This window comes from Heptranchias perlo, chromosome 31 (genome assembly GCF_035084215.1).
Source record: "Heptranchias perlo isolate sHepPer1 chromosome 31, sHepPer1.hap1, whole genome shotgun sequence".
NCBI lineage: Eukaryota > Metazoa > Chordata > Chondrichthyes > Hexanchiformes > Hexanchidae > Heptranchias > Heptranchias perlo.
In genome coordinates, this window is record NC_090355.1 from 26,343,915 (window position 1) to 26,368,151 (window position 24,237).

At 38.7% G+C, this 24,237-nt stretch overlaps 1 protein-coding gene across 2 annotated transcripts in view; it reads left to right on the forward strand.

Moving 5' to 3' along the window:
• Positions 1-24,237, forward strand: part of ak8 (adenylate kinase 8) — a 112,144-nt gene that overhangs the window by 7,847 nt on the left and 80,060 nt on the right. Inside the window, exons 3-5 of one of the 2 annotated variants that reach the window (XM_067969774.1) lie at positions 1,835-1,884; positions 6,229-6,342; positions 9,294-9,362. In XM_067969774.1, the coding sequence (XP_067825875.1) occupies positions 1,835-1,884; positions 6,229-6,342; positions 9,294-9,362 (233 nt within the window). Of the gene's footprint in view, positions 1-1,834; positions 1,885-6,228; positions 6,343-9,293; positions 9,363-24,237 lie in introns of those variants that run through there. The other variant, XM_067969775.1, reaches the window with a different exon arrangement.

Consider the following 24,237-nt stretch of genomic DNA (forward strand, 5'->3'; position numbering starts at 1 on the left):
TTGCTAGGTATCCTTTGTGATGCTTCAAAGTTCTCTGTTGCTTGTAAAAATTTAACTATGGGTGAATGCTGTCACTGTTAAGTGCTCACCTGTAGAGCATTGTCATTGTCTTTCTTTACAAATATCTATCGATCAATCGGCAGGCTGTATTTGTTGGGTTAGATGCAGCTGACTTTGAGACTTGTTGCAACCTTCAACAGTTTTCCACCATGTGCGGAATTTAAATCTAATCAGACCAAATTAAAAATCTCAGCACAGTTTTTATGACACGAGGAAAATTAATGTTAGATTTATGATATTATAAATACTTGGAGTTGTGAGACAATGACTTTCGTCATTGCCAAGTTGCCCATATTTAAAGAGGATGACAAAACACTCACAGGTAGTTACAGACTAATTAATCTTGCATCCATTTTTACTGTGTTTTACTGATAAGCACTGGTGCTATCCAAAAAACCACTTATTTTGATGCAACCTTATTTTAGTTCTTAAAATATATTAATTCCATAAATAATTTCCATGGAATTCTTGCTGTTGTTATCTATTTTTAAAAATGTAGTTTGTTGGGGAGGCAAAAATGATTTGAGAACCTGGAAAGCTTCGTGATCTCAAAGAATGGACATGAAGAATAGAAATTTAAAATTTGGAAAACAGTAGGCCAGGTCATGATTAGTGCAACGCTATAGGGAAAAGTTTAATAAAAGATGTTAACATCTATCAGAGAGCTGGGAACCAGCTTCTAACTGCATTGTGGCAGAATGTGAAGGATGCTTTTGGCAGATGTTAGGGCACCAACTAAACAGAGTTTAGTAGAACTGCTAGAAAGATAGTTGTAAATATGTCACACATTGGTGCCAACAGAAGGTGAGAATAACCAGAGGTGGTGATTGACAAAATAAATCTGGTTTGAGTAATGTTGATTGTGCTGGTAATTAAATATGATGTGGAGATGCCGGTGATGGACTGGGGTTGACAATTGTAAGCAATTTTACAACACCAAGTTATAGTCCAACGATTTTATTTGAAATTTATAAGCTTTCGGAGGCTTCCTCCTTCCTCAAATTTTACCTGAGGAAGGAGGAAGCCTCTGAAAGCTTGTAAATTTCAAATAAAATCGTTGGACTATAATTTGGTGTTGTAAAATTGTTTACAGTTGGTAATTAAATAGATTAAGGAAAACTCCTAGAGGATGGAGTTGTTTGGTTTAATTTCGGGCTTGGTAGACGCCTGTAACTCAAACAAAAGTACTGTGATACCTGCCTTAAAAGCCAACTTTATAGAGTGACCACTTTATATCTAATCTCAACATTAAGTAATTCAGAAGTGAATCTGTATGAGGGAGCTGATAAAAATCCATTTCAAACTACACTTACACTACAGCTGTAGAATTGCTCTCCCTTTGCACCAACACTAAGAATTTAGAGTGTAAATCCAGAGTCGGGTGCAACCTGACACTGGAGTGAAATGGAGTTAGACTCCCTCTTCCAGGAGTTACAGTACAACATTGGCATCCGTGCAAGGTAAAACCACTTTGCACCAATGCTGCAGTTGTACTGTGAAAACAGACATGGACTAGTTTTATTGTATGACACAAAATAGGCTCCTTTATTTCATAAATTGAGGTATATAATAATGAATTATATAATAATGAATAGGAACTAGTATGTTCATTTAAGTGATATGACAGGCTGCACGATTTACTCTAGCTTGGCATAATTTTATACAAAACAAGCATTGGGAAGGAATTGTAATATTTATCTTTGATTTTTTGATGTCTTTGTTTAATATTTTTAAAAAATGAATTGAATTTAATTTTCTTCTAAATGTTTCATAGTTCCCCGGATTTTTCTGCTGGGTCCACCTGTCACAGGCAAGCTTACCGTTGTAAGTGCATTCTAGATTTAAATTTTGTTAAAGAGGAAAATCTTGTAACTAGGGATGAACAAAGCTTTTTTTAAATTTAACTTCCAGAGGAGTGATGTTAGCTGTTAATGTGTTTGTGTTGCCTGATATTTTTGTACACCTTATTGCTATATCAAAGTTATACTATAGAATGGAAGTGGCTATTTGATATATATTCTTATGAAATTTGTTGACCTATAATTTGTTACTTTTTATAGGCTTTTGCTTCACTGTGTCAATATTGAAAGATTATTTAAATAGTAGCTTTAGTAATTGGACCCAAGATTCCTTAGTGGAATATTTCCTTTAATGTAATTTATTTGATCTACTTCCCCAACCGAAAGGAGTGCTATTTTTACTAATTTAGTGCTGTTTTGTGGTATTTTAAAGATTTTGTAATTTCTTTACATAAATGTGACCCATATTGCTGTTATAACATTCACAGTTAACCTGTTAGGGCTGAGCGTGCAATCCAAATAATTTGCATTTCCTCATTTGAAGTTTGCATTACTTGTTAACTCAACTCTGTCAGTGTAGCTTTATTGGTTTTAAGAGAGAAAATGAATTAAATGCAGCTTAAAAATATTGTCAGCACGTTACAGACCACTAAAATGGTTGTAATAATCAGTATCAAATCTGCGTGATGTGAAGTTAAATTGCTGCATAATTGGCTTAAAAATTAAAAGGTAGAATGTTGCAGCTGATAATGAAATGGTATGAAGATTGTTTCTGGCATATATCAGGGGTAAATTAAAGTATTTAGTACAGTAGGGATTTTTTTATTACCCTGTGTTTAAAATGTTGTTTTCACTCCCCCCTCCCCCCAATTATCTGCCCATTTTCCTTTGGAGAGTCTCTGTGGACCTTTTGCCAGTCAATAAGGGCTGGACTTGGGCCTAAGGCATTTTCATGTTCCTAAAAATTCTAATGTTCATTGTTCACTAAACTAGATGTTAGCTCATTCTATAAAGTTAAGAATCTTGTATGTGCATATTGGTTGCTGCCCTGAATCAGAGCACTCTCAAATCTCTACTTCCCTACTTTGTTTCTTGCCATCTCCTGTCTTTTTCTCCATCTTACTTATTTCTTCCCACTCACCAAATTCCACTCTGGCTCCATCTGCAGTTTCTTCATTTCCAAATTCCACTTTCTGATTCTCCAGGCTCCTATCCATCCTACGTGTGCTCACTGCTTCCCATTGTTCCAGCTTGGGCATCCACTGATGTGCCAATCGAGGCATATATCACCAGTATTGTCCCAGAAGCCACCTAAACTGTTCTGTTATCCCCTTTGTGTTTTCTTTGCCAACCTTCTTTGGGCATATCATCTTCAACCTCCTTCCTATTCACCTCATATCTTCTTTCTCCAATGTCACCTCAAATTGCCTCCCATCTCTTCTGTCCTTTCGGCCAAATCAAAATTGATCCCATGCTCCCCACTTCATTTTTCCCTTCAAAATGTCTGCTGCTTCGGAAATAACTCGCTTCCCAGTCACAACATCATTGTGAAGGAGCGCGTTGGCGTTATCAGCCTTAGAAACTTGGGTTGACAATGACAGTCTTTACCCTCTTGCTAAGGTTGCTTCTCCTGAGTTTTTATTCCCCTGTGTCTTCTCCCATCCCTAACTGCTGTGATGGTAGCGTAGCTGTCTTCTCCAAATTCCACCTTGGCCTTTACCCCTATACATCTGGCCCGTGTTCTGCAATTGGATACATAATTCTTTACCACCCTGCCCAATCCTCCCTTTAGAATCCACCACCTCTTTTGTTCCCCCTTCCCCTGCCCCCCACCCCCAACCCCTAGGTCCTTTTCTCACTGAAATCGCATCCCACCCGATTAGCTTCCATCTCTGCACTGAACAACTCCTGATTCTTGGTGATTTCAAACTCCTTTAAAGTCATCTTTCCTAACTTCCACAGAATTTCTCTCCCTTCTCACATCCCTCATCATCCTCCACGTTGATTCCCCACCCACACATGATCACCCCGTTGACCTTGTGATTGGACAGACCTCAAAACGCTTGAGGTGCTCATCTCTGAGAGAGCATTCTCAGACTCCTTTTTTATACACATCCCATGACGGCACAAGGCCACTCCACTTTCTAACCTTGGAAAAAATAAGCCGCACCTTCCCAAACTCCTTCTCAGGCTCTCCACTTATCAAGATATTGATGCCTTTGCTGATCTCCTCCATAACTGCCTAGCCTCTACCTTCAATGACCTCATCCTCATTAGATCTTGGCCAGACTCTCTCACATTATTCTTGTTGGTACAACAGTAGCCTCAAATCCACAGATTGTAAATTTGAACATATCTGGAGTGTGACCTGCCTGGCAATTCATCGCAGACTAGTGTACAGATATGTGGTAAGTCAGTTCAGTGCAGAGAAATGTGAAGTAGTACATATTTGGGGAGGGGGGGAAAGAACAGTGAAAGGCAGTATTCCTTGAATAATAAGATTCTTAAGAGTGGAGGAACGGAGAGATCTAGAAATGCAGCTCTATGGGTCTTTAAATGGGGGATTCTGAGTTTCATTAATTGACTATAAATACAGGACATCATGTTGAATTTGTATAAGACATTGGTTAGGTCATAGTTGGAGTAGTTCTGGGCACTACGATAAGAAGGGCATCAGGACCATTGCAAGGGTACCATGACGATTCATTTAAATTAGATCAGAATTGAGAGATTGTAGTAACAAAGAAAAGCTTGAAAAATGGAGACTTTCACTGGAATATAGAATATTAAAAGGAAATCTATTAGAAATTTTTAACATTATGAAAGTTTTTGACAAGATAAGCAGTGAAATATTGTTTCCACTAGTTGTCAAATTGGTTGAAGGTGGGCAAAAACTGAAGATCACCATTAGAAAATTAAGGAATATTAGACAATTTCACACATTTGAATGTGGAATGTGGCTGAGACAATTAGATAAACATTGGTTTTGGCCCTTTTTCAGGCCCAAAATAAGGCGCGAGGCTCAACCGAAATTAGGCCTTGGGTCTCATTTTAATAATATAGGCAAGCTGCTGGCACGTGTTGTGCCTCCAAAGGCAGCTCGTCTGAAACAAGAGATGAAATTTGGGACTACTGGCTTGCTGGTAGCGGCCCTCAGGTAAATCCTGGTGGGAGTGCTGTGGAGCTGGGATGAGTACTCCTGCTCCTCCCTGCTGCATAGGAAGGCAAGTTTTTTTTTCAAAAAAAAAGAGAAAATACTTACTTTTTGGTGACAGGCTGCTCCTTAGTCAACAGTAATCCCACCAAAACTTGAGTGGAGCAAGCCCAACGCCTGCTCAGGAGGTCTTTAAATGGGAGTTAGACCTCTTATTACCATATGCAAGGAGCCAAACGGCTGTTTAAGGCAGCCACCTGGGATTCCTGAGAATTGTTTGAGGCCAATATGGTGTCAGATATATTTCAGGTGACCTTGGAGTGCATGTCATAGCTCTGCAAAATTGCTGATTTTTGCCCCCATTTTCTGCCTGGAAAACTGGTGCAATGAGGAACAATTTCTACCCCAGAGTTTATAACCTCATTTTAAAATTAAATTAGATAACTATTTGAAAAGGAAAGGGGGGAGAAAGATCAAATAAATTGGATTAGAGTGGATAACTTCAGTTGAAGAGCTAGAACTGCCACTGGGCTGCATGGTCTCTTTCTGTGCTGTAATTTTTGATTCTATCATTCATGCTGTTCTTAGTTTCATGTGAGAAAGTTTGCAACTCAGTGGCCTACAGTTTCTAGCATTGTTCCTTTTCCCTTTCTTAAAAGTATGTACTATATTAGTCATTTTTCACTCCTTGATATTTCCCCTGCTGTTTAGTATAAATATTGACACTTCTGCTAGAAATGCTCCACTTACATTCTCATTCATCAGAAGCCCAATTGTCTAAATTTTCTTCCTGCTATGAATATAACAAAAAGCCAAATGTCTTCTTTCTTCTTTCTTTCATAATTTGCTTTTTGATTTCTAATTTGCAACTTAATAATTTGTTTCTGAATTTATACTCAATCTTATTTTTATATTTCCATAGTGTTAAACAATCATTCAAAAATAGGGAATTTGACACATTTTTCTTTCTGTCTCAATGGAGGGGTTAAAGGCAAAAGCAATGGGAGCTGGAATTCACTGAGTCTTAATCATCCAAAGACAATATTTATATAGATGTACTTTGGAAATTTTTTATCAGTGATGTTATAGTGTTGCCCCAAATCTTTGAAAATCTCTACGGCATGGTATAGTATAGCCAATTCTTAAAGCTTTAACCTTAAGCTACCGTCTGGCATTATTCCCAGGTGTGAGATTTTGCTTTATACTTTTTACCAGGCCAAGTTGCTGTGTGACCGGATCAGTACCAACCTTCTTACTTTGGACAATATGCTAGCAGATGCAAAATCTGAGTTTGCTAACGAAATTCACAGATTAAACATGGAAAATGAGGTACAGTAATAGAGCTTAAGCTGCTGTTTTGTGATATGTTGCATGAAGCCAATTCAAACATGTACGTGGTCTGTTCCATGTTGCCAAATAGCAGATGTTAGAAATTGATGATCACAACAGAAAAACTGCCAGCAATATGTATACTTATACATGTGGAAATAGGTGCCTGCAAAAGGAATCTTCAAGCTTAAATGACTAATGAGAAATATCTTCTCCAGTTTTTTTTGGCCTATTTTTCTCCTAAAGGTGATAACGAGGCATATGGTTTTATAAGCACTCCAACCCTCAGAAGTCTCATCTGTGTCTTTTCTTAATGCACAGACAGAAAAAGGGTGCGCTATTTGATCTTTGGGACTGCCACAAGTGAGCATGATTGTATCCTTACTTGACATGCACACAGATGTACTTGTTCTGGATCGCAGTTAGGTGTACAAATTCTGGCTGATATCCTTCACCTCTCCCTTTCTTACCCCAGGAATGCTGATGCCACTTGTAGCGTTCCAACTAATGACCAAGTTGAATCACTACAGACCATGGTTATGAATCAACTTGCATTTTGCATCAAATGCTGTTCAGAGACCTGGAAGCAGACATCTAGTTCATTCTCTTGGCAAAACTGAATTGCTCCTCCATGTATGTTTGCAGTTTATTGCGATATTGACATCCTTTCTGCTTTTCTCATACATTGCATCCGATGAATCCAGGTTCAATTGGAGCAATTGAGAAAGTTTGGTCTTATTTCATTTTTAAAAAATAATAAATACTGCCCATTTAAATTAATTTAAGTAACGCCATAGTTTGAAACTAGATGAAAATAAGTGGAGTGCTAATTAGAGGAATAAAACTCTGCTCAAGGGAGATGACAGCTCTGGAAAAATGATTGTAGTGCAGCTCCTTAAAGAGCAGCAGGGGCATTAATTATCTTTAGTATACTAGCTCTTGACTTGAAAAATTGTATTTGTGTCAGACTGTAATGATACCCTTTTCTGGGCTTTAAAGTTTTGGTTGGCCGAAGCTTTTCTAACATTAATTTTGACCATGGGGAGATATGGTCAGTTCAGTACAGGAATTAGATCAGAGTTGATGCAGAGAATCCTTTCACAAATAATGATTTGAAACAGGAAGAGAATAATTTAAATGTTGCTTCAAAGTTGATTACTACTACAACAACAACCTGCATTTATATTGCATAGAAAAACGCCCCAAGGGGTTTGCTTCACAAAGGCATAAACTAAAAAATTACAACTGTTAATTTACAGGGCAGTTAAGTTGTACTGCTTGTGGGCACATTCACGCATCATGTAGTTATTGTTTTGAAGGACATTGCTGTGGCTTACTAGCTAGTACTTCAGATTTGAATTTGAGTATTTTGTGATTCAAGATACTTTAGTATAGTACAGTTCTCATTTGCTCAAATGAAAGGAGTAACATTAACCCTATGGTACTGTACTTTTGTGAAGGTAGTCCTCAGTATTGCTCTATTCAAGTTTATTTTCCTATATATTGATCTGTATGGCAATGGGCATTGGATGAATCCTGTTTATAGGAATTGTATGCATAAATTTGGGAAGGTTGTAGGAGAAGAGCAACTTCTGGAAGGAATACAAACTCTTAGGCTTTGCTGTGCATTTTCACCAGGCATGTTTAGCCTCTCAACGGTTGTGTATTGTGTGCACTGTTGACTTTTTGCACATCATCGTAAGCTGGAAGGGAGCAATGGTTAGTGTCGCTGATTGCTCCAAAATTGCCATCAATCTCACTGTGTAACACAATGACCTGTTTGCAGTGGGACAATTAAACTTTGTTCTTTCCTGTTCCTCAATTGAAAGATAACATTCTAAAGTCAAAATTAGTATTTTATTGGCTCCCCGAAACTCTTAAAATTGTTAACTGAACTTCTTTCCATGGTCAGTGTTAGATGCAGTGGAATAAAAGTCAACTTTGCAAGGCAATAAATTCAATTACTTTAAGATTATGTATGCACTTTGTTAAAATTTAATTTACTTTTTCATGACTGAATACATTATCAATTAATCTTTGCTTTAATCCTTAAGAAACTGTAATATTACATTAGCATCAACAATGTAGAGACCTTTACAATTAGATGGCAAATTAATTCACATTTTAAATGGAGAAAAATTTAAACAAAAGCAACAGTATATTTTTATGTTGCATGTGATCATATCATGACATCATAATTGAGAACAAATAACACTGCCGGGGCCGGTGGAGGGACGAGACATTCAAGATGATCCAGGAACCAATCTCAAATAAGTGCAGTTTGCAATTAAAATGATTTCTGTTCTATTGTTTATCATTTGAATTATACTTTTTTTAGCTAACGTGTTGTATAAATAGGATACACGATGAAGACAGAAGAAATAATTTATATCCCACTTATAGAACTGACTATCACTCTGGTTAGTTTGTTCATTCATTGCATATAAATTGATCCTTGCAGATATTCTTAGTGTATCCTCAATGTCCTGGAAGTTACAGTACTGTAGATCCAGTTGGTAGACATGAATCGTAACCATTTTGGACATTCTTACTAATTTTTTTCCTCCAGATTTTTTTAAAAACCCGAACTCAACTTTGAAAGATCGCTTGTCATAGCAGGACTACACGAAGTGAGTCTGTAACTTTCATAACCTCTGTCAATGTGACACTTCAAAGGGATGCAGCAGACACTGGCTGCTGCAGCAAGCAGCGTGATCCACCACAAACAAGACAGTGAGACTAAAAGCAGTGAGTCCATACTCCCACTGCGATGGACCATGGGTCTCGAGCCAAACCACCCCTGGGACCCAGTAACTGTCAAAAAAAAGTGCCTGCCGATTTTCTTCACTTTTCTCCTTCAGCCTAATCATGTAGGGGCTTTGGAATTCCTTTTGAACTTCGCTCTGAATATTCACCCTCTCATCTCTTTGCAATTCTCTTTTGCTTTGCAGGAAATTCCCAATACACTATGGGCAAAGCTGATCCTAGAATGGCTGTCAAAAACGGACTGCATCAAACGGGTAGGAATCGCTCCTGTAGGAATAGTCAAAGAGCAATTACACAGCATGCACACGTACTTGGTATTCAGCAGCGGAATGAGTTCAGGCAGAGGCTGATTGCTCTGTCGAACAGCAGTGGGGGAGTTTGAAAGTTTATTAAGAGGATAAAGTGCAGGATGAGTGTGTGCATATGCTAATCTGATAGTTGAGTGTTGATCAAAGACTAAACACAGAATCCAACTGATTGCCTGGAGCAGTATTCAGGGCTGGGATGGGCTATGTCACCCAGAAACCAGACAAAATAGTCAAATAGAAACCGTACAGTCAGTTTCTGTTTAGTGAGTAAGCCATTTGCAGTACAATTTTATTTAGCGTGACTATTTACTTGTTAGCATATACACTGTAATGCGTACTAAAATGTGCAACAAAACACACATTCTTACAGTTAGGAAAACAATTATACAGCTATAGTTCAATAATTCTATTTTATTTTAAATTTATTTTCTTAACTTCAACATGCTGTTTTTCTGACTGTCCAAAACAGGACAGTAGTTGAGTCGGCCAAGGTGAGTAGGTACCTCCCACTTCAGGATTATACTTTGAATGAATTCCAGTTAACTACATAATGGCCGAGAAATTTGTTGGCGTTGTGTCTGTTTGACAAGCTTAAAACTGGCACCTAAGTATCCAATATGGCAGGCAGTGTACGCGCACACATTCTGCAGCGGAAGTGCACTGCATATTGGTGAGGGCTCCTGTATGGGCATCTAGGGCCTGCACCTGAAACAGGTATTGGACCCTTTACATATGCTTAAGGTCCCCTTTACAAAATTGGTTAGCAACTGACCATGCATGCTGTAGTTAGTATTCTCGGGCACTTGGCAGCCGAACCTATGATCCTTAAAGAGTTCGGTAAAGGCTGCCTCCCGAAACGTAAGTTGTAACATTTTAAACTTACCTTATTGTGGGGCCGGGAGGAGCTAGGTCACTTCGCCTAACTCCAAATTAAAGTTGTGGGCCGCTGCTGGCCATCGCTCAACACCCCCTCCTGATTGCCTCCCTCCACCGCCAACCCCCACCCCGCTTACCACCTCAATAGGTGTCCGAGCCGGCCAATCTCCATCCTTCCCGAGACCGGTCAACTGCCTTTTGAGTCTTCAGCTCACTGTTAATAAACAAATGAGTGTGGTGCACCAGGACTGTGCACTAATTCAGACCAATTCAGTTTTTTGGCCAATATGTTTAACTTGGGGTATAAGAAATGTAATATTGAGTTTCAGGTCATACTTTAGCTGTTGTAGTATTAGATTCTGCTTCGGGTTTGGGATGAAAGTTCCCTCACTTTTACTGGTACCTGTTTGGTTCCAGCCAATGTACAGTTTTAAAAAAAATTGCATTTCATTCATGCTGTTATATTGGTGAGGTATTGGTATTGTTTTCAGAGTGCAGTGACTGGACGGTGTGAAGTTGTTTGTGCCACTAACAAGAAATTGAAGTCTGCAAGTCCAGGAATCTTGGACAATTTTAACCCCCAAAATCGGGTGGGTTGGGGGCAGATGGGAAGTTGAAATAACAGAAATTTGCAGCGCAACCGCAACCTGGCTCCAACACACCCACTTCCGGGTTTAATGGAAGTGGGCTGGAAGTCAGGTTGGGGGTGGGTCGGAGGTGGGTCGGAGGTGGGTCGGGGGGGGGAGGGGGCGGGTGAGCAACCTGTTTTCAGGAGGTGTGTCAGTCAGTAAAATCTTTTAAGGAGCCTGCGTGCCTCCACTTTACTGAAATTTTTATTTTTACCCCATGGAGGCCGGCTTTCCAATGCCGCGGGATTCCCAACAGGTAAGAGGAGGTGAGACGGGCTGGATTCATGAGGTAAGTGCACTTAAATCACTGCTTGTGGGCCAAAAGGAGCAGGAATGTTTCTCTGGCTCCCACAAGCTAACCTCTTTACAGACCCCATGATCGGACCTGCGATGCCTGACTTCCCCCCTTCCCCCACCCCCCCCCTCCCCACCGGAATGAGCAACTCCCCGCATCTACCACCCCCCCCCCCGCCCCCCCCAACGATCTCTGACTGCTTGCCCCCCTGCAATCTTTGACTGCTCACCCCCCCACAATGTCTGAATCCCACATCCTCTGTGATCTCCACCTCCCACCGCGATCGGCCCCCAACACCCCACCGCACCCCCCCCACCCCTCCCCAAACTTCCTTCCGACTTAACTTCCTTCACCAGTTGCTTTCCTGCCCGACAGGCAGGCAGCCTGTCAATCAATTTGACTACTGGGCGGGAAACCTTTTTTGAAAAATTTTAAAACTGGTTCTACCATTAGATTTGTTAGGAATCTGCAACCCCCACCCCCAACTTCCCTGCTCCAAGTTATTATTGAGGCCCATGTGTATGCACTGCACATTGTCACATCCATAATGCCAGTGTTTGTGACATAATGCACTCTGAACCAATATTCTCCCTGTTTTGCATTTATATTACAGATGATGTGCAGCACTAGCAGTGGAAATCTAGCTGTTCTAGGTTCTCTGCCAGTGCTGTTTCGGAGATTGAGCGGAACTAGCAACATTATACTTCACATTTAGCTCCTGTATGATGGATAGCACAGAAACAAGCCATTCAGTCCAACAAGTCTATGCTGGTGTTTATGCTCCACATGAATCTCCTCCCACCTTACTTCATCTAACCCTATTAGCATATCCTTCTAGTCCTTTCTCCCTCATGTGCAATATAGCTTTCCCTTAAATGCATCCGTGCTATTTGCCTCAACTAATCCTTGTGGTAGCGTGTTCCACATTCTTACCACTCTTTGGGTAAAGATGTTTCTCCTGAATTCCCCATTTGACTTATTGCTAACTATCTTCTATTTATAGCTCCTAGTTTTGGTCTACCCCACAAGTGGAAACATCTCTACGTCTACCCCATCAAATCCCTTCATAATTTTAAAGACTTCTATTAGGTCAGCCCTCAGCATTCTCTTTTCTAGAGAAAAGAGCTTCAGCCTTTCTGCTATGCTGCTGCTCCAATGCAGTGCTGAGGGTGTGATACATTATCAGAGTTGCTGTCCTTTGGATGAGTTGTTAAACCAAGGATGCATATGCCTGTTCCAGTGGTTCTGGTGGATGTTAAAGATCCCACAACACTATTCAAAGAAGAGCAAGGAGTTCTTGCCAACATTCTTCCTGTAATCAAATCCATCCAAAAACAGATTAACTGATCATTGGTCCCACTGCTGTTTTTGGAATCTTGGTGTCCACAAAATAACTGCTACATTTGCCCACACAATAGTCACTGTGTATTTCAAAAGTAATTTTTTTCATTTATGCAGAGAGAAACTTGGTATGTTCCACATTCTAACCACTCTCTGAGTAAAGAAGTTTCTCCTGAATTCCTTATTGGATTTTTGGTGACTATCTTATATTTATGGTCCCTAGTTGCTGCATAAGACAATGTAAAACCAATCCCAATTATGTGCGATAAGAAGTAGCAATGTTTTTAAAGTTGATTATTTTATGGGCATGCAAACATCAGACTGGAGACTTATGGACTTCTTCCACATGTTAAATACATTCCTATTAGGAGTAAAATGTGTGTGTCAAAAGCTTGGGTTGCATTGATAGAGAAGTTAGGGCAAAAATAAGGCCATTGTAAATGTGATGGGGATAATACAGAAGAAAGCAATGGCAAATATAAAAAGTATAGCAGGAATGCGAGGAATAATATCAGCATTTATTGTTGATACCAAATTAGGAGGCGTGGCAATCTGTGGGGATGATAGCAGAAGGACATAGGCAAGTTAGTGGAATGGACAGATAGGTGGCATTGGTGAAATAGCGATAGGTGGAAGAAATTGAAGTACTGCAATTTGTGAAAAAAGAGTGAAAGGAAATATGCAGATATTTAGATCTTTAAAGGTGGGAGTCTGGGTTTAAAAGGTCATTACAAAGGCAAATAAGATATTGGGATTTTTTTTTCAGTCTGGGCACCCCATTATAGGGATTCTTAGCCATTGAAAGGGATCAGCAAAGATTTAGTAGAATTATGTCAGGAATGAGAAGTTACAGTTATGAAGAAAATCTTCAAACATTGCTTTTTTCATTGGAATCGAGAATAAGTAGAATCTAAGGTGTTTTCCACATAATGAGGTTTTGAGAGGGTGAATAGTGATCTATTGTTTCCATGGGATTAATGGTTCAATAACAAGAAGATATAGGTTCAGCATTAATCTGTGAAGAATGAAGGGGAAAATTAGAAGTTTTTTTTATCGCAGTGGCTTATTCTAACATGGAGTATTTTACTAGAAGTGACTATTTTGACAGAGAATATAACATCATTTAAAATGGAATTGAATAAATATTTGAAATGAATACAGGGAAAGGCCAAAGAAATGGAATTAAAGTATAAGTAGCCATTTGTACATTATATATATTTTACTATAGTATTTGCTGAAACCGCATGTACTCCCCAATCTCTGAACTGAGTTTTCAACTTAGTTTGTTTTATACCTCTTATTTCATCAGCTGCTCAAGTTAAATTTTGGGTTTAATTTTCCTTCAACAAGAATTTGCATATGTAAGTATGCAGTTAATATAAACAAATTTAATGAGAGTACACAGAATTATTTTTTTAATTAAATTTGATTAATTTAACACTGGTTGGAGTAGCATTTTTGAATTAACATATATAATGAGATTTATTTCCTTTAATTCCATGAGTTTCGTGACTTTTTTCTGCTCAATATAAGCCCTCAAAAACAGAATTACTTAAGATATTGTAAAAAGACACTTACCCTATAGAACCAAATTTAACTAAACTACAAGCAATATTCAGCATCTCGTTTACTGCTAATCATTAATAATAGTGTAAACTTATAAATCCGGCAAGCAATTACAATGATTTTGGTGTCCCATGATAGATTAATATGGGAATTCCAGCCACTTACTGCATATACATATATGGACTCCTAGGTTTAAACAACATGCCCCCAGGACAGCATTAACACCCATTTAAGCTTTCTAAGATTGTATTTCCTGTGTAGGAGAAATTGAGCATTTCTTGTCTGACATTCTGCTGGGTGAGAATTGGGTTGGGCCATTTTTCAGTACATATGTACTTTACATATGTAAATGAGTGGCCTAATGCCTGATTTAAGTCCCTTCACAGAAATTGGGCAGCGATGAGCAAGGCAGGCAGTGGACCTGCCCTGCTCAGTATTCTTCAGTGGTCGCTGTGGCCCAAGCAGCAGCTGCCAACTAAAGGTAAGTTTATTTACACAATTGTTTGTTTTTTAAAAAAAAAACCTTCCTGTAAAGCTAGGAGCAGAAGTGTTAACCCTAACCCTAACACAATCTTTGCGATCTCCTCCATCCCCATTGCCTGCTCCAAGCCCCCTTCTGGGACTTACCTTCTGGCCACTGTCGGCGTGGCAAGTGGCCTGATATTCTTCTATGTAAAATGTACAAGCTGCCTGTGGATGTGTGACCGGCGCTGACAGATGCACAGAATTCACGTGTAGAATATAAAATGAGTGGATGAAGGTTAAAGGTGACAAGAAGGGAGAAAGACCAAACAGTATAAAACTGGGGCCATGATAATAGGGTTATATAATGCTTTAGTAAGACATTATCAGAAGTGTTGTGTACCTTTTTGTGGCTGTACAGAGTGCAGAGAAGGGCAACAAGGATGATCCCCTGCCTAAGTTCATTGAGTTATGGAGATAGACTTCTTGCCTTGGGTTTGGATTCACCGCAGAGGTGTTGCCTTAGAAGGGATCTGATTCAGGTATTTAAAATTATTAAGGGCATCAATGATGTATAAGTGGATAGTTTGATTGAATTGGGGGGGCTGGATAGACCTAGGGGCCAGCCATTTAATTTGAGGAAGCGGGGACTGAGGTTGGAGGTGTGGAAGATTTATTTTAATTAGAGATGATCAACCTGTGGAATGCTATTCTAAAGGCGATAGTGAGGACTGATTCCTTGCAGTCCTTCAAGAAGGCATTAGATTAACTTTTTCAAAACTGAGATCATAGCAGAAGGAAGGTAAGATCTTGGATAACAACCAAGGGGCTTGGAGTCTCCCATGCTTGCCTGATTGGCTTTGAGAGGTCTGACTAATTTACAAAGGTTTCTTGAATTAGCTATGGATCTCTTTTTTTTGTCTTTCCCAGGAGGTGGGGATGAGGGGAGGGAAGGGTGGGGACATGGGGATGAATCTAGTGAGAAATAGGGTGAGTGCATATGTGTGTCATGGCCCTTTCTCATCCTAAGTACAGAACATAATATAACATAGCCCTAGAGTCAGTGGCATTGGTAGAGGTAGACATGAATGTCATTGGCAAACATGTAGAAGCTGATGCAGTGCTTGTATATGATGCTACCAAAAGGTAGTAAGTCAATGAAGAATAGGATTGGATCAAAGATGGGGCCATTGGGCACACGAGAGGTGACCATCTGGGGACAGGAGGAGAAACCACTAGAGGAGATGGAGTGGCTGCATTGGGATATGTAGGATTGGAACTATGAGTGTGTATTTCATTGGAGAACTATGAAGAAGAGGTGGTGGACGAGAATGGACTGTGATCTACAATGTTGAAGGTAATGGAGAGATTGAGGAGGGACAGTGACTGGCAATCACAATGGATGTCAGTGAGGTAAGTCCCAGTGCTATAAGCTGGTCAGATATTGTATTGGAGACTCAAAAATAGGAAGTGGTGATGGCATATTTGGTTGGCAATGCCATATTCAAGACCTGGCAGAGAAAGTCAGGTTAGACATAGGGTGGTAGTTTGTGAGGATAAAGGGGTCCAAGGAGGACTTAAAGGAGGTAGGATGTGATGGCTAATAGCTTAAAAGGAGTGGGAACAATATCTGAAGAAAGGAAAAAGTTAGTAATGTTAGCCTATATGAGGCCAAATAGGAGTATTTGGGTTGTCAGGAGCTAGACTGGAATAGGGTGGAGGGAGCAGATGGTGGCTTTCATGGAGGAAAATAGTGAGGAATATAAGAGGATCAGCTGCAGTGTGGGAGAGGGGCGCTAGGAGGAGTTAGGCAGAGGCAACCTTGATTTTAAGAGGCAACATCTAGAAACCTAGGTAAGGATGGGAGGGAGGTCAGAGGAGGTGGTTAGTCACGATGAAGAGGAAGTTTGAGATTGTCCTGAAATAATAAGAGAATCTGGCTCCAAAGAGGAAAAGATATCACTGCTTGAGATGGACAGCCAGATTGGTCATACAGCACATGGAGATGGCTTTGATATTGGGGAAGGGGAGGGGTCTGGATTGCGGGCAGCAACAATGGGGGTGGGATACCATCAGGGACCTGATGGGGATGAGGTCATCGAAGGTGGAGGTAAAGTAATTATTGAGCAGATTGATAGAGGTGCTGAAATCAGTAAGGACGTTGGACCAAAGCAGAGGGAGCTGGAAATTGGAGAGGGTGCTATTGAATGAGTTAGTTTTTTTTTCACAGGGCAGAGAGGCTAGAGGGATTATCAGGAGGTAAGTTAAAGAGGTGAAGAAATGATAGCTTTGTTGGTGATCATAATTTTGTAGATGTAGCAAGGTCAAGGTGTGATAATGGATTATAGGTATGAGAGTTTATTTTGAGGGTGAGGTTCAGGAAAGAGAGAATTGGAAGGAAATAGGGCAAGGTAACTTCAGGAAGGATGCTTGCAGATGACTGCCAATGTGAGGGTGTTTGATTATTAAATTGTGCTTGCTGTGTACTGTAAGCGTAATTTGTTTGTTGTACTGATGCCACAAAAAGCTCAGCAGCAGTTATTAGGAATGAGTTGCTATGGTTACAGCTGGCACTCGCTGTTGCTGAGTGGCAGCACACATCTGTTTGAATTTTTTTCCCAACTTTTGGTGGCTTGTGAGAAAGTAGTTCTGGCAGGTTGTTACTTCATAAAAGTAGAATAAATTTAGTATCTCACATGTAAGGTATTACTGAAGTATTGCAGCTGTATGAGCCATGTGGTTTCAACTGCATGAAGGTATTTTTAGTTAGATAAACTAGTATTGCACTGAAAAGTTGTAAGTTTTATTTGCTCAAGGCTATGCCTTTCTAACATTTTCTGTTTTTATTTCGGATTTTAAGTTTTTGATTATCTTTTTTTAATTCATCTTCACTAAGCTTTCTAAAGTTAATTGCACCATAGCCGTCCATGTGTCATTTTCATGGTTTTTCTAGAAATCACTTGTTCCCTTCCCAAAACAAGAATTAAAAAAAAATGTTTTAAAAAAAAAATTCTGCTTCAGCACATTGATTCAAATAGTCTTGGTTTGCTTGATTAACATTTGGGTTGAAATATAATGAATATTGCTGTAATATGGTAAACACTGTGAATAAATTATTGGGTTATTTATCATAGTCTGAACAGTTGGCATCTGTTTTGTTTAAATGGATTTCCAATGCATTAACTAAATCTAATCACACAAACTATTTGTATTTTTGTACACTGGCACTTTTTAAAAGAACTGTGCTCCAATTTCCAAATGTATAAAATACCTCAGAGCATTGCTAATGGTCTGTGTTGCTTGCTGTGAAATGTTATATTAGACTAAATTCTTAAGTTTATTTAATCATTATTCCACTTGTGCAGATCTGCTGTTCAATGTAAGTATCTTAAATTAACTTTTAGGATCCGTCCATCAGCACGTGATTTCCTTTTGCTTCTATTTGTTTACCTTTGTACTTCCAGAATCAAAATCTACTTTTCCTTTTTGTCTTTAATGTTCTCATGCTCCTGCATTTCCATACTTTGTTTCAGTTATATCCTGTCCTCCTTCTTTGATGTCCTCAGCTAGTCTGTTTAAATTTTAAGCAATTTATTTTGTAATTCCTTACTTTCTCCCTTTACTGTGCTTGACTATTTCTCTCAATCTGTTCATGCAATGGAAGAACAAAAATTATTGGTATCCTTTGTCTAATTCTAGGCTTTTCAATATTGATTAGTTGTTTTATTCCTTTCTTTACTCCTGTTTTTTTATAATCCCATCATTTTCCTTGACTCGTTTACCTTTTTTGCAAACCTTAGGTGGTAACAAGAAAGGTACACGAAATGAGTGATGATACGTAATATCTCAGGATCTGTCTTGCCTAACATTCTCAACTCTTCCAGCCTCCTAAACTGTGGAATTAGTATTAAATGGTTTCTCTGTTCCAAAGACTAACTGTCGAGTGTACATGTTTTTTGTGTTGGTCTTAATCGTTATAGAGGCTTGTTCTGGAGTGTTCCTTTTATGATGCTAGTTTGTCAGTGCCTATACTAATTTTTTGGGGAAAAAATTATATCAGAAAGGAACTATTGCAATAAGGCAGCACAAACTTTTTAACTAACTAATATTTACAAATAATTGAATTGAGTAGGATTAAACAGAAAAATATTCCAGATTCCACAGTTGGAAAGAAAGAACGTCCATTTATATAGCACATTTCATGTTTTTACGATATCCCAAAGTACTTCTCAGCCAGTGCATAACTTTGATGTGTAATCTCTATTGTTACATAGGTAAAATAGGTAAAAGAGACAGGCAATTTGTACACATCAAGGTCTTGCAAACATCAATGAGATAAATAACCATTTAATCTGTTTTGGTCGTTTTGGTTGAGGCACGAATACTGGTGAGGACACCGGAAGAACTTTCTGCTCTTCAGGTTGTGCTAAAGGATCGTTTATGTCTGCCAACTCAGGTGGATGAGGCCTTGATTTAACACCTCATCTGAAAGGGCACTTCCAACAATGCAGCACTGCTTCAGTACTCTACTGAAATATCAGCCTAGATTAAGTCCTGGTGTTCAAGTCCTGGAGTGGAGCTTGTACCCATGACTTTCTGATTCAGAGATTAGTGCTGCCACTGAGCCAAGCTAATAGTTACGCAAACAATCATAAAAGTCAAATAAATGTACTTCACTCTGCTTTGACCTTCAATCAGAAACTTGAAATAGGTGCCATTGGATACCAATACTTTAAAAAAAAACTACAAATGCAAGGAATCCTGTAAATAATGGGCACAAATGCTGTAGCACTGTGTTTGAATATTAAGTGTGTCTGCTGATGGTAGTGTTATCCATGCTATTTGTAGGGTCTTCTAAGGTAAATAATCCATAATACCACTAAAAAAGATGTGAATACATAGTTCTCCCAATATAATGTACTAGAGCACAGGGTTAATTGAGATATAAAAGTGATAACTGATGATTATGTTTTATAAGGTTACTTTTATTAGTCATTTCTCTATTTGCAATTAAGTAGTAAAAGCTTATGACTACTCAAGTAGGGGGATCAAAAGTGACATCTAGTTTACAAGTTACAAAATTCAAATAAATAGACCAACAATTTTCTATATTGGGCTTAAAACTCTTTACTGTATTTTAGATTCTTTATAAAGTCAAATTAATTTGACTGCTATGAGGGAAAAGGGATTTTAAAATATTTTGTAAGAATCTTTTAAGAGAGATCCATGTATTACAATAAAGTAACATTGCAATTTATGGAGTTATTTCAAGTTCATACAAAGTACTTTGGATTTGTGCCATCAGTGACTTTGAGACAAGATTACTGCACTCAATACGATGAAAACTATCAAAAAAGGGGGTTTCTGTTGTTTGACTTTGTTAGACCGGAGTATTTTAATACGTTATTAAAAATAATTGCACTATACTTTTAAGTGTTAGTTTGGCTCAGTGGTAATACTCTCTCCTCTGAGTGAGAAGATTCAGTTCAAGCCCTATTACAGAACTTCAGCACATAATCTGACTGACACTTCAATGCAATACAAGGGAATGCTGCATTCTTGAGGTGCCGTGCTTTGGATGATGCTAACACTGAGGCCCCCGTCTGCCTATTCAGGCGGATATAAAAGATCCCATTCAAAGAATGGGAGCTCTCCCAGTGTCCTAGCCAACATTTATCTCTTAGCCAACATTTATACTTGACCAACACAGCCAAAACAGACCAACTGGTCATTTGTCTCATTTGCTGTTTGTAGCATCTTACAATTTGCTTACATAACAGCACTTCAAAAGTAATTCATTGGCTGTGAAGCTATTTGGGACATCTTGAGGATGAAAGGTACCATATAAATGCAAATTCTTTCTTTAGATTTTGCAACTTTAATTATGCTGTTACTCTCCTTTGTCCTAAGTGGTTTTAAATTTCCAGAATACAGTTCTGACATTTAAATACTCCCATTTTGTAGCATTAGATATAATAATCTGTGTACAAAGTCCTCTGAGACTATTCAAATTTTAAAATAACTCAACTATTTGCTTCAATTTCAACCTAAAAGAATGCATTGTATTGTAGTAAACAGCTAACCATTACTAAAAGTGCTCCTATTTATAATACTATCCATCTATTTTTGAGTTCTGATTTTATTCCTTTGAAGATGGAGAGCTCCTGAAATTTTTATTTCCCTCCCAACAGAGAATCTGAGCTTTAGTTATTTTTTATTAGCTGTAGTGAGCTTTGTTTATTTTTAATAAAATAATCTGGAGCAATGGCTCAAATGTAATTGTCATCTGTTTTCTATAATGCTCAAGAGAGTTTTATATTGGAAAGTTACCTCAAGCATTTGGTAACATTTTCCCACTCACAATCGGACTTTTTTTTAATACATAGTTTGTAATTTTTAAATTATCAAATTGTCTTGGAACCGTGAATCTTCCATAAAGTTACAGTCCACATCAGGACAGACTGAATAAAGATAATAACACCTTTAGACCAGCAAACAGTCTTTCTGCAATGAGTATTCATAATCCCAATTTAGCAATCACGGATCCAGCTGTGACTGGCAGTGCCAAAGATCACATTAATATTTTAACTTAAGGTTTACTTTTAAAATGTAAAAGCAATTACAGGTGATAGTATGGAAGTTTGACTTACTGTTGATTCAACAGTAGTATTTGAGAAAATGTGATTAATGATCAGTCGAAAATGGATAAAATGTACTGTCAAGTGGTATTCAACTGCCGGGAAATTGGTCTGGGGTGAAGTGAGCAGCACGCCTACAACATGTGCCCCAAGAAGGCGGTCCGAGGCTTACTGGAAATTGGGCTTTGGGCCTCATTTCCATAATACCGGGGAGCTGCAGACGCCAATCGGAGTTTTGATACAACTTGCCGGTCGGGGCCCTGGAAAATCCGGCTGATTCAAATACGGAGCTGACCTGCAGGTAAGTCCTGGGGGAGAGGTGAACGGGAGGCAGGCATGTCCAGGCCGGCAGTGGCCCGCACTGTTGCTGTGAAGCTGGGAAGTGCAAATCCGCCCCTCGCGGTTCCATATTAAGGTAAGTTTTTAAAAAAAGTAAAACTTAACTTCTTCGGCAGCCTCCAGCGATCCCTTTAAGCGTCGCTGGTTACATCACTGTATAACCGGAAAACGGAGCAGACTGCACTAAGTAAAATTTAAAAGTTTAATTCAGCTGCTTATACAAAGATTTCAATTACTGTTGAGACGTCAATATTTATCGAATTAAGTTACCCCCAAAAATATTGCAAACTATGTAAAACAATCCTTGCCTCAAACAAGAATCTGTAGGACTTGCATCATTTTATTTGAGAATGATGTAAAATAACTGCATATTTCTGTGTTATGGAAGCAAAAACAGAAGCTTATTCAAATTAATTCCTGATTTCAAAGGAATTATGTGGTTTTGCTTTTCCCCAGGTACATCTGCAGCAGACGTGTTATTAAGCTATGTCAACATTTTGTTGCCTTTATAAGCAATTTATTGTCCCGTAAGGTTTCAAAACCTTATCGGGTTTTGTTAAGCAATTGACTGTGGTGCCTTCAGCTGTCTGGACCCCAAGCACTGAAATTCCCTCCCTAAACCTCTCCCTCCTTTAAGACACTTCTTAAAACCTATCTCTTTGACCAAGCTTTTGGTCACCTGTGCTAATATCTCCTTATATGGCTCGGTGTCAAATTTTGTCCAATGACGCTACTGTAAAGCACCTTGGGACGTTTTACTATGTTAAAGGTGCTATATAAATGCAATGATGTGGAGATGCCGGTGATGGACTGGGGTTGACAATTGTAAACAATTTTACATCACCAAGTTATAGTCCAGCAATTTTATTTGAAATTCACAAGCTTTCGGAGGCTTCCTCCTTCCTCAAGTGAATGTTGTGGACTCCACAACATTCACCTGAGGAAGGAGGAAGCCTCCGAAAGCTTGTGAATTTCAAATAAAATTGCTGGACTATAACTTGGTGATGTAAAATTGTTTACAAATATAAATGCAAGGTGCTGTTGAAAACCTTTATCATCTGAAACGTTGATTTTCTCTTCTAAAATTGTATTCAGAGAACAATGAAAATGGAGAAATGTTCTGTTTTCAGTACAATACTGTAATTCTTTGTGTAGAATAAATTTCAACATTTGGGCATTGTAGATTAGAAAATACATGCATTGTTGAAAGATACAGAATAAACTTGCAATATTGTAAAGGTTAAAAATAGAGTGCACCTGGTAAATGCTGTTAAGATCAAGAAATCATTTGAAGAATTTAACCTTCTGTGGGATATCTTGGCTTGTGGTTGTATGTTGTTACTAATCTAAATGAGCTAAAGTTTCATGTAGCAATTGCTTTACATGCAGGAAAGAGCTAACCCTAAGTATTCAGAAAGTACTTGTAACAGGAAGTAACTGAGCATGCCATATAATTGCAACATATAACTATTGTCCACATTTACATAATTTTCTAAGACAATGTCAATATGTAGTTACTTTTTTAAATACCTTTTTTAACTTTTATCAAATTTTTCATGGTAGGTTAGTACCTGTTTCTTCACTCTGGCCTTTATGCCTATGCTGCTGACAGGATGGGCAAATAGCCTGCTCCCAGACAAGCACCAGTGTCCCTATGTAACTGACTTAACTCTGCCTTCTGATCTTTCTTTCCCTGGCAGGAAAATTAACAGCCTCGGCTTGATATTTCCCGGCTGGTGCAAGTCAGATTGGAAACTGAGCAGCGTGGGAATTGGACCAAAAATCATCTCCCTCTGTGACATGAGGATTAGGGCTCTAATGCAGAGTGACTGTCCTGAATGAATTTAATTATTGCAATCACGAATTTATATATTTTTCCCAAGTTGTTTTATACCCCTTGACTAAGGTCTCCCAACATTACATATCACTCTTTCATGTCGGCAAATGTATGACCAACCTGCCTTTTGGGGTTTTGTTTTTGGTCTTCAGAAGCATTTTCGAAATAAAGCTAGTGTTTGTGTAGTTTCTACCAACAGTATTAGAGCTGGCCACAGGCACTGATCATAAGTGTCAATGGCCTGTAATTATAATTGTTTTTTAATAGACTCTGTCTGGTTTGCTTTTTGTTCCTAGTATGCAATTAACCCCTGATAACTAAATTTGTGTTTGTGCAGTCAGGTGTGAAATCTAGCAAGGATGAATTTTAGTACATTATTGTCTAATGTTGAGTTAGGTCATGTCTGTGTGTTTTATGCTCGTCCATTTGACTCCCAGGATAGCTCTTTTCCCTGTGACATCTGCTCAGTTGCTTGTCCCTCCTCAGTTCCTTTGCTCATGCAGATGTTCTGTCCATAGATCAGTGCCGTGCTTAAGGAGCTCAGAGTACACAGGCTTTTGATGTCTGATAAAAAGAACCAACTCACTGGAGGTAAGGAGAGGATGATCAGAATGCCAATTAACCTTGGCTAAACAAGCTGGAGATCCTTTGTGATACATTGTTCAGTTCATAATCAAGTACAGTTGACAACTATTGCACAACAATAAACCTTACGTGTGTGAAGGTTTCTTTTCCTTGCTTTATCTGGAATGCATGGTAACAATATCTGGTGACAATGAAAAATATATATTTGTTTTACTGACTGACGAAGTGACTGTAAAATGACTCAAAATAGAGA